We start from the raw sequence: 12,149 nt of genomic DNA on the forward strand, positions 1-12,149 counted from the left end.
ATGCTCCGCATCAAAAAGAGACAGCTGGAAAAACCTGCCCCAGCTCCACCTCCAAAGAGGAAGGACTCTGCTACCTCACCTTTCAGAATGCCTCCGCCACCTCTTCCACCCCTTCCACCTTCTCCCCCTCGACCTTCTCCTTCTACACCCCCTTTTCATCATTCCCCAACACCCCCTCCGGATGATGATGATCATGACGACACATATGATGACATGGGGGCGTGCCCCATGATTTACCTACAGGGGACCCCACTCCCACAGGCTCCCCAGACCCATGGGACGACTATAACATCCCCGACATCCCTAACGTCCCACAAGATGATCTCTATCCTTCGAGACCATCCCCACCAGAAGACTAATTGGGGTTCAACCATTTACTCCAAAGGGCTGCACACTATCATGGGGTGGACCTCCATACCGACCCCGTGGAGGAGGATTTCCTCCTAGATACTTTACACACCACGCATAGGGCCACTTCCATACTGCCCATGCTCAAAGGAGTTGTAAAACATGCGCCAGAGGTCTTTAAAGACCCAGTCAGAGCCAGGGTCATTAACCCGCACATTGACAAAAAATACAAAGCCGCCCCTACAGATCCCTCCTACATCAGAGGGCCAGCACCGCTAGATTTACTGGTAGTGTCCACAGCACGGAAGAGGGCCAACTCCCAGGCGTCAGGCGAAGCACCACCATCTGACAAAGTCAAAACTCTTGGACGCATCCGGCAAGCGCACTGCATCACAAGCTGACAACATATGGCGTATCGCCAATACACAAGCGTTACTGGCTAGATATGACAGGGCCCATTATGACGAGTTAGAAGTCATAATGCAACACCTCCCTGACGAATACAAAAACAGGGCAAACGAGTTAATTCAGGAGGGCAAAACCATCACTAATACCTCCATCCGTTGTGCCCTAGATGCAGCAGACACCGCCTCCAGGGCCATCAATACTAGCGTCCTCCTCCGTCGCCATGCCTGGCTCAGGATCTCAGGATTTAAACCAGAAGTGCAAGCTTCCATCCTGAACCATCCCTTTGACCAGGAACATCTGTTAGGCCCAAAAGTGGATGAGGCCCTAGAAAAAATGAAAAAAGACACCGACACGGCGAAATCGATGGGAGCCTTACAATCACACCCTCCCAGTCGTTCCTTTCGCCGTTCCTCCTTTCGGAGCACATCCAGAGGCTACTCCTCTGATACCGCTTCCACGTCATACAAAGCTCCTACCCAATCCACCTTCACAAGGGGTTACCAAAGAGGCGGCTACAGGGGCAACAATAATAAAGGCAGAGGCAAAACAAACACCGCCCGCTCTGCCTCCACACCTACCCAATGACTTCCCTCCATTCCCCCCAGACCATCGCACTCCGGTCGGGGCAGACTCCAAAATTTCCTTCATGTCTGGGCTACCATCACCTCAGACAAATGGGTGACAAATAATTTGGTCAGGCTACTGCCTAGAGCTAATGTCTACCCCCCCAAACATTCCACCCAGACAACACCCAATGTCACAGGAACATCTAGCATTACTAAAGCAGGAGGTAATCTTCCTCCTACTAAAAGGGGCGATAGAACAGGTTCCTACCAACCAACAAAATCTGGGGGTTTACTCCCTATATTTTCTCATACCAAAAAGGGACGAGACTCTACGGCCCATCCTAGACCTCCTGCACCTAAACACATACATACATTCAGACCATTTTCACATGGTAACACTTCAGCAGGTACTTCCCCTGCTCTCCCAAAACGACTTCCTCACCACTTTAGACCTAAAAGATGCTTACTTCCACATTCCTGTACACCACGCTCACAGGAAGTTCCTCAGATTCGTAGTGGACAACCAACACTACCAATTCAAAGTACTCCCATTCGGAGTCACAACAGCACCACGGGTATTCACCAAGTGCCTAGCAGTCGTGGCAGCACCCCTCAGGAGACATCCCATCCATTTCTTCCCATACCTATACGACTGGCTAATAAAAACCAGCTCATACACCCAGTGTGTACAACACACGCATTCCACTATCCAGCTACTTCACCAACTGAGCTTCACGGTAAACCACGCAAAGTCCCATCTGCAACCGTCCCACTTAAAACAATACCTCGGTGCCACCATAGACACCTCAAAAGCGCTATCCTACCCCACTCCAGGCCAGGATCACAAGTATTCAGGCTCTACGCGCAACATTTACAGCACAACACTCCCTTCCAGTTTGAGTGTTTATGCAACTAATCGGGATGATGGCCTCTTGCATATTCATAGTACCTCACGCAAGACTCCAGATGCGTCCTCTCCAAGAGTGCTTAGCGCGCCAATGGAACTAGGCCCAAGATCAATTAACAGATCTGGTGTTGGTAGACGGTCGTACCCATCGCTCTCTGCGGTGGTGGACCACCAAAAACCTTTCCAAAGGGCGACCGTTCCTGGACCCGGTTCCTCAGATAATACTGACAACGGACGCATCGCTCTCCGGTTGGGGAGATCACCTGTTACATCACACCATGCAGGGCAGATGGACACCTCAACAAAAGTTACTCCACATCAACCATCTGGAGTTACTAGCGATATTCTTAGCCCTGAAATCCTTCCAAAAACAGATTTCAGGCAAGGCAGTCCTAGTCCGCACAGACCACATGACAGCCATGTACTACATACAAAAACAAGGCGGCACACACTCTCCACAGCTCTCTCAGCTAGCACAGAGTATATGAAGATGTGCCATACCCCAGAAAATCTTTCTCCTGGCCCAACATGTCCCAGGAGTCCAAAACACTATGGCGATCTGCTCAGCAGACAGACACAACAGATCCACGAGTGGGAACTACATCCACAAGTTCTTCACCCGTACTTTCAACTGTGGGGGCATCCACAGATAGACCTCTTCGCCACCAACGAAAACGCCAAATGCCCAAGCTTCGCCGCCAGATATCCACACCCATTGTCCAAAGGCAATGCGATATGGATGAACTGGTCAGGCAGATTTGCGTACGCTTTTCCGCCTCTCCCGCTCGTTCCATTAGTGGTGCGCAAACTACAACAACACTCCCTCACTCTCATACTAGTAGCTCCAACTTGGGCCAGACAACCGTAGTACACCACACTGCTGGAATTATCTCTAGTATCACACCAAAAGTTACACCTCTCTCCACACCTCTTAACCCAGAACCATGGATAGATCAGACACCCGGACCCAGCTCAGCTCAACCTAGCGATCTGGCTCCTGAAATCTTAGAATTCGGTTACCTTAATCTTCCCCCTGACTGTATGAACGTCATCAAAGAAGCTAGGCGACCCACCACTAGAGCGTGCTATGCCGCCAAGTGGAAACTTTTTGTTGTCTGCTGTCTCAACAATACCATCAATCCCCTAGATGTGTCCATTCAACACATCATAGGCTATTTACTACACCTGCAAAGATGCAATCTAGCCTATACGTCTATTAGACTGAACCTCACAGCCATAGCAGCTTATCTGCAAAACAGGCAACATCTATCACTTTTTAGAGTACCTGCCATTAAAGCCTTCATGGAAGGCCTTAAAAGGATAATTCCACCCAGACTGCCACCCTCACCTGTATGGAACCTGAACATCATTCTCACCAGGCTAATGGGGCCTCCCTTCGAACCTCTGCACAAATGTGAACTCCAATTCCTAACATGGAAAAACGCTTTTCTTGTAGCCATCACTTCCCTCAGAAGGGTCAGTGAGATACAAGCACTTACCATTCAAGAACCTTTTCTGCAAATGCACCATAACAAGGTTGTTCTCCGTACCAACCCAAAATTCCTCCCTAAAGTCATAAACCAAGCGGTAGAACTACCAGTTTTCTTCTCGCAACCACAAACCGTTGCAGAACGTGCTGGAGGAGGGTTGAAGAGATGCAAGCTGTCGTGTGCCTCCCTAAGGAGAGTAATATATATATATATATATATATATATATATATATATATATATATCTCATATATATATATACACACACACACACACACCTATTGCTGAGTGGTGGTTGCCACTGTGTAGTTATATGCAAGTCAGAGTTTCCATAGGAAGAGCGTTTTTTGTTTTGCTAATAAACGGGTGCCGTCTGACATCTTCACAAAACTGTCCAAAACAAAAGTCCATCCACTTCGGTTCCTTCCTGGAAAGTTCCAGGGTGATCCTTCAAGGGGAGGATGAAGAAAAGGGTGTACCAAAGCACGTTTTCCCCACGCAATTTCTATATTCTCTGTTCTGGACTGTGACTGCACGGGTGGATTTGACGCGATACAGTCATTTCCAGGGGCCCAACACGGGAGTGCATGCGGAGGGATGAGGATTACGGTAACCAGCTCGACAGCCACATCAATTACCAAGGAGGCGTGGTGAGCAAGCAGGGCCCAACCCACTGGGGAAGTACCTACGCTAGAGGACCTGCGCTGATTGGACTCGAAGACCTGAGTCCTGACACACCCCCCACGTCAGACTGTCACCGATGCCTCAACCAATCGTAGTGGGGCTTTGGGTGTTTAAACTGTGGCTGTGAACTGCACTTGCACTGTTTGGCGGCATCTGAGGAAGTCAGCAATTGACGAAACGCGTCATGCCATGGCCGAAATAAAAGCTTGTTACCTGTGATCCGTGAGTGCTTCAGCTTCTTTTTGAGGAGTATGGTTTCGTGTTTAGATGCGGTCACAAGCATCGAGGAGTACCCATCCCACAAGACAGTTCGGTGGTTGTGTGGCAACTGTTGGTAACTTCAAAAACTTTTTTAAAACACCGAACCGCCGCATCCCCGCAATTCCGCCCCGCCAACTCTGTTCTGGACTGTGACTGCACGGGTGGATTTGACGCGATACAGTCATTTCCAGGGGCCCAACACGGGAGTGCATGCGGAGGGATGAGGATTACGGTAACCAGCTCGACAGCCACATCAATTACCAAGGAGGCGTGGTGAGCAAGCAGGGCCCAACCCACTGGGGAAGTACCTACGCTAGAGGACCTGCGCTGATTGGACTCGAAGACCTGAGTCCTGACACACCCCCCACGTCAGACTGTCACCGATGCCTCAACCAATCGTAGTGGGGCTTTGGGTGTTTAAACTGTGGCTGTGAACTGCACTTGCACTGTTTGGCGGCATCTGAGGAAGTCAGCAATTGACGAAACGCGTCATGCCATGGCCGAAATAAAAGCTTGTTACCTGTGATCCGTGAGTGCTTCAGCTTCTTTTTGAGGAGTATGGTTTCGTGTTTAGATGCGGTCACAAGCATCGAGGAGTACCCATCCCACAAGACAGTTCGGTGGTTGTGTGGCAACTGTTGGTAACTTCAAAAACTTTTTTAAAACACCGAACCGCCGCATCCCCGCAATTCCGCCCCGCCAACTCTGTTCTGGACTGTGACTGCACGGGTGGATTTGACGCGATACAGTCATTTCCAGGGGCCCAACACGGGAGTGCATGCGGAGGGATGAGGATTACGGTAACCAGCTCGACAGCCACATCAATTACCAAGGAGGCGTGGTGAGCAAGCAGGGCCCAACCCACTGGGGAAGTACCTACGCTAGAGGACCTGCGCTGATTGGACTCGAAGACCTGAGTCCTGACACACCCCCCACGTCAGACTGTCACCGATGCCTCAACCAATCGTAGTGGGGCTTTGGGTGTTTAAACTGTGGCTGTGAACTGCACTTGCACTGTTTGGCGGCATCTGAGGAAGTCAGCAATTGACGAAACGCGTCATGCCATGGCCGAAATAAAAGCTTGATACCTGTGATCCGTGAGTGCTTCAGCTTCTTTTTGAGGAGTATGGTTTCATATATATATATATATATATATATATATATATATATATACACACACACACACACACACACACACACACACACACACACACACACACACACACACACACACACACACACACACACACACACACACACACACACACACACACACACACACACACACACACACACACACACACACACACACACACACACACACACACACACACACACACACACACACACACACACACACACACACACACACACACACACACACACACACACACACACACACACACACACACACACACACACACACACACCCCCCCCCCCCCCCCCCCCCCCCCCCCCCCCCCCCTCCTATTGCTGAGTGGTGGTTGCCACTGTGTAGTTATATGCAAGTCAGAGTTTCCATAGGAAGAGCGTTTTTTGTTTTGCTAATAAACGGGTGCCGTCTGACATCTTCACAAAACTGTCCAAAACAAAAGTCCATCCACTTCGGTTCCTTCCTGGAAAGTTCAAGGGTGATCCTTCAAGGGGAGGATGAAGAAAAGGGTGTACCAAAGCACGTTTTCCCCACGCAATTTCTATATTGATTTTCGAACAGTGATATAGGGGAAATGATTACACCAAATTTGACAGAAAGCAATATCTTTACCCTGAAACCATGCTTTTTATAATTTGGTGTTAATCTGTTCACCTGAGAGAGTCCTACGAGTTTGCAAATGTAAAACAAAATTAGCAAATAGCTTTTTTCCTCTTTGGCCGGTTTTTCGATAAGCCTGGGTGGAACTCCGTGACGTGGAACTCCGCGAAGTGCAGGAAAAACGCCGCTGCGCGGAGCTCTGCAAGCGCAGAGTGCGTTAGATAAATGCCATTCGTGTTGATTTTCAGTGCCAGGTGCTTGTCCGCACTGTGCAATAATCGCGAACGGCACCATGCACAGCGCAAGCGGACGCTGCTTCCTTTCTGCCACTCTAGTAGATTTTTATTCGAGCTGCAGCTTTCTCAATGCGAACGGACGGTTTCTCAACTCGAGCGGTCGCAAGCATGCGTAACCACTCGCAATGAGAAATCTGACCGCCTGTGTTGAGAAATCTCGCTGGGTGGTTAATTTTTTATGTTGACGACCGAGAACGAGGGAAAATCTCGATGGGAGGTAATCTGCAGCTAGATTAGTTATCAAGGAAATATTTGATGGCGATATTCCCAGTTGCTTTCTTGAGGGTGGCTTGATGTTCATTGCACTGTTTAGGTGGAGTCATATTTGAAGGAGGAAGATAATCCTTGTCCGACTGGGGGGAGGCTCCGAGAGGTGCATCCAAACATGTAAATCTGTAGATATATAAACTCTGGATAACTAGTAAAGTAATGCTTTTGTGCTATTTGTCTTAGAGGATTTTCTACTCTACATAGCATTATTCAAAAGTTTGGACCTACTCGTCTGCTCGATGATAATGAAATGAGTCCTATTCAGAAATTAGGACCTACTTGTCTGCTAGATGATGAAATTAGCACCTACTCGCAAATCTTTTACTTGCTGTTAGGTGAGTGTCAGCCCCTTCCCTATTGGGTTTGTAGTTTAAACAGTGATAATCCGTGCACACAGCTTGCTTGAGAGCCCACATTTATAGGTATTGGCCTCATTCTGAGTCAGGTTGAGTTGTGTCTAATTTTCTTCCCTAAGGAGCTATTCATACTAGTATACCAGGGGCACCAATAATATTGGCTTGATGTTTCTGCACTGATGTTTTCCATGGATATTGTATCTTAGATGTTGGCTGTTATAAGCAGCTGAAGTCTCTAGGTGAAATACTGAATCTTCGAATCCCGAATGGGGCAGGAAATCTTGTTACCATCCTTATTGTGGTTTGATTTCTTTTTTTGTTGAGGTGGTACTAAATTGCCTATGATGCATCTGTATTGTATTTCAATGAGTTTATCGGTGCTGTATATTTCAATATTTTATATTACAGACATAAAACCTTCCAATATTCTTCTGGACAGGAATGGGAATATTAAACTCTGCGACTTTGGCATTAGTGGACAACTAGTGGACTCAATAGCCAAGACCAGAGATGCAGGGTGCAGACCATATATGGCAGTAAGTAAAAATCTAATACTCCTTAACATGCGGCTGTGGTATAGTTGGTAGTTATATTTAAGAGAACATGTGTTTGGCATCTCTTGTTTTCTTCCATATGGCCTGTTTTATGTTATGTTCTTGTGGAATGTTGGATTGTTTGTACTTGTATGTGGAGCTGTGAAGGTGGGCAGAGTTATTCTTGCCTTAGCTGCGTTTAATGGCTAGGGTTTTTTCCCTACACTAAACTTGCGGATTATTTTAATGCTGGATACATTTCTTCCTTCCACAGATCCATTTTCTTCAAATTCCGATTAAATATCATCATCTTCGCCGTTTGATATACACTTTACCTTTTCTCCTAAAGCTTAGATGAAGAGTGTTATGTGTAACATGAGCTAAAATTGGGCCAACCTGACGTGTAAACTGTTGTGTAATTGTCAGAGTTGTGTGGTGATTTTAAATTCTTTTCCATTCCATCGTCATTGTGTGTTGTTACTTTTTTCCTGAATACATTATTCTCATCATCCAGCTATTAGCTTTGTAGTGATTTGTTGTATAATACTAATCATTAGTATCTAATTGGTTTTCAGATAACATTTTGCAGAAAATCAAATGTTTGGTTGGGTGATTACCTTATACTGATGTATTCTAACCACGGATTCCTAATGTTTACAATATCTGCCAGACTGGATTCGGAAGATTTTTCAGCATTGTCACAGTGCATCAGTAGGTGGTGTCATGCAATTAAGCATCTACTCCACTTCACCCAGGAAGTGACTACTGGAGCCACATATATGTGTCATCCAAGCACACTGACATCAGTTCCTTTCTTTTCTCACCTTCATACGCAGATGCAGAGCTAGCTTCTAATGTTTTCTTGCCAGTTTGACAAGTTTTCTATCTTTATAATTCTTCTCAGTGTGCAAGGGAACATGTCCCCTCCTGAAACGTTAGGGTTGAAGCATTGTAGGGACTGTCACAAATGAATGTCTGTGACAGATGCTCTTGAGGTTCGGCTCTTGTTTTGGGGCTTGGGCCACAACTCCTAGTCGTGTGAGGAGCGTGCCCTCATACACCCAAAGGTGAGTGAGGAACATGAACCCAAACTGTATGTCGTCAAGCACCGCAGGAAGCAATGTAAAGGCTGTTCCTTCCCGGAAGTCGGGGACACAGACCCATTCTCACACTCGGGTCTGGTCCTGCAACAGACCAAGTATTCAAGTGGGTCAAAATCCAACTAAAAAGACTCGCCACTTTCTCCCTGAGAACTTGTGAGGAATCAAGTTGCACTATGGTCTTGCTGCAGTTTTCTTACTGAGAAGCCAAAATTCCACAGCCGATTCTGATGCACCCCCAATTCCTGGGTCAATTGACAATACCACAACAGATTGAGGCATTTAAGGAGGTCATGCATCGCCTCTTGGGCACCTTCCAGTTCTCTCTGGCACACCTTTCGACCCAACGGATACGCAGTGGCCTCCAGTGGGTTACCACCTTTGTGTCTGCCTTCACCCCTGTCTGTACCTCCTGAAGCCACTACGATATCCACTGGCTTTTCAGGTAACTTTCAGATTTTACTCGTGGATATGCCTACTGACTGATCTCCCCAGAAGGCCACCATCCCTGTGTTTTTAGCGATTCCCAATAGGTTGCAAATTGCAACCTACGTTATAAATAATGAGGATGTAGGTCAACTGCAATACCATTAGGAATGTCTAAATGTGTCTGAGACACATTAGTACATCGTATTTTGTGTTTCGCAAAAAGTCGCAATTAGAACACACAAAATGAAGGGGTCGTACATGTGGCCCACTGTGTTTGACATGTGTACATACAAATCTTAAATTGTTCCCTATTAAGCCTGTCTGGCAAATCATGTCGACAGCTGCATTAGGACTGCAGGGAATATTCAGTCAGTGGACTGACCTTTTTTTCATCCTGTTTACCAGGGTTCTAGCTGGTAAGAAAGGTTCCACATTCTACCACTTATTTGTTTGAGAAGTTAATATTGAGGGGCAATAAAAATGCAGTTCTTTAAGACCTTCATGCTGCTGCTGAGGAGTTGTGCTCAAGATACTTCACAGAACAATGCCTCTAGGCAAAACACGATTCTTGTATGCCTTTTAAGTACACCCTTAATGTGAGTTTTAGTATACTCTTCGAGCTTACTTGGATAGTATTGTTGAAAATTCTAGAGAGTATTAACATTGCAGTAATTTCCTGTCACCTTTGTATGAGAACTCAAGTTGCGTTTAGTTGTATATTTTGTTTTCACTACAGACAAAGCATCATTCCGTACAAATAGATAATATCACAAAATAATGGACACATAGAGATCAGGCTTATTTAAATATGGCAGTGGTTAAAAAGGCAGGCAACACTGGATAACATTAACATACAATGATAAAAATCGCATCTGCTTTGGTAATTGTCGAAGAAACCTTAAACTCTCTTAATCACAGTGACGGCCTGTGTAGGGCGTTTTACCGGGGCGGTGACGTGGCGCAGAGGAGGGGCAGGGTGGGGGGTTGCAAAATGCGGCAAACGGCCGATTTCAGGTAAGTTACGAAAAGAATTAATAAAACGAATTTCGTTGCGCGCGCTGCATCGCCAAATTCAATGCAGCGTGCGCAACGAAATTCGTATTATTAATTTTTTTCGTAACTTACCTGAACTCGGCCGTTTGCCGCATTTTGCAACCCCCCACCCTGCCCCTCCTCTGCGCCATGTCACCGCCCCGGTAAAACGCCCTACACGGGCCGTCACTGCTTAATCATGTAGCTCTGGGAATAGACTACCTCACAAAGCCAACACAGCCTTGTTTGAATTTCTCAATATTGTGAATTTCAAAGGCATCTCCCTCTTTTTTCAACAGTCTTAACATAGGTTTAATTGCATTTAATGCTTACGGTTTGTATCAGCATTATAATGGGTGCTAAATGTTTACTGCAGAACTGATCGAGAGTTTAAGTCACAAAATAACTATCATAGCTGATGTTTCCTTCTTCGTGGTGACTAACAGAGCATAAATTACACATTAACTAGTTGAAGCAGTTCAGCCAGGGACCAAATGATTTAGGGCCAGATGCAGATAATCCATAAATACCGAATTCCTAATACCGAATTTTACTGATTCGGTATTAAGAAATCGGTATTTCTTTAGTACCTAATGAATCGGTAAAAAATACTGATTCCTTATTCGGCAATAAGGAATACCTACCCATTCATTCCTATGGGCTTGGAGGCCCATAGGAATGAATGTAAAGCCATTCAGTATTAGCGATTCGGTATTACCGAATTGGTAATACCGGGAGGTATTTCAAGGGTGCTAGGGTGTCCAAAGGACACCCTGTTGCACCCCTGAAATGTGCATGTGTGACCGTGTGGCGCACATACATGCCCTAAGGGCATGGATGTGTGCCACATGACACTTAAAAAAAAAAAAAATCAAAAGTGAATTTTTAAAGGAATTCGTTAATTATCACCAACTTGAAGTTGGTGGTAATTAACGAATTTTTAAAGCACATAAGAACTCTTTTATGTGCCTTCTACATTGCATTTACCGATTCGTTAAATACAGATTCGGTAAATACCGAATCATCACCTACATTAGGAATGGCTAAATACCAGTCGGTAACCCTGAAATTTAACGAATTTCGGGGTTACCGCCTGGTATTTATCCACCTACATCGGGCCCTTAATGTTCTATGTTTAGGCGGTAGTAGATCCATACTAGATAAACATGAACTTATTAAACCTCATGAATAAGCTAGCCTATGCATTTCTCTGCCTCATCTGCCAAAGTATTTCAATGACATAATCCACATTCCTTTCATTAAATGAATGCAACTCAGAGAGTTATCATTTATTTAGCTACGGTTGGATTAACACCATTTTCTGCTTCCCTTTGCACATATTTGTATGTTGTGACATTAGAAAAAAATCCTAGATAATCGTAAACAATCAAACGTTTTTATCCCGCTAATGTTTGACTAACATGGGTGTGAAATGGTATGCATATGTACCTGTTTTTGAGAGGGCCATATAGTGGTATGTTGTTGTATTTAGGTGTGTTTTATTTTGTTTTTAGAAGTGCTATCCTTTAGAATTTAAGGGGTGATAGGCCTAGTATTTATCTACCTTTTTACTGTCATACGGGGCTTTGTTCATACACCTGTCGATTTAACGCAGGTTAATGGATTTCTTTTGCAGATGGATCAATCCATACCGTGAACTATCTTAATAAATACAGAATGAAATAGGATAGATATGTGGGCATTGAGGTAAAAACTGC

The 12,149-nt window shown here is 45.5% G+C and overlaps 1 protein-coding gene across 10 annotated transcripts in view; it reads left to right on the top strand.

Annotated features, from left to right (window-relative positions):
* The window catches only part of MAP2K4 (mitogen-activated protein kinase kinase 4), an 834,137-nt gene that overhangs the window by 560,524 nt on the left and 261,464 nt on the right, over positions 1 to 12,149 (top strand). For all 10 annotated transcript variants that reach the window (XM_085616757.1, XM_085616753.1, XM_085616758.1 and 7 more), the window contains one exon: positions 7,746 to 7,873. In XM_085616757.1, coding sequence (XP_085472883.1) covers positions 7,746 to 7,873 — 128 coding nt within the window. The remainder of the gene's footprint in view (positions 1 to 7,745; positions 7,874 to 12,149) is intronic.

This window comes from Triturus cristatus, chromosome 7 (assembly GCF_964204655.1).
Source record: "Triturus cristatus chromosome 7, aTriCri1.1, whole genome shotgun sequence".
NCBI lineage: Eukaryota > Metazoa > Chordata > Amphibia > Caudata > Salamandridae > Triturus > Triturus cristatus.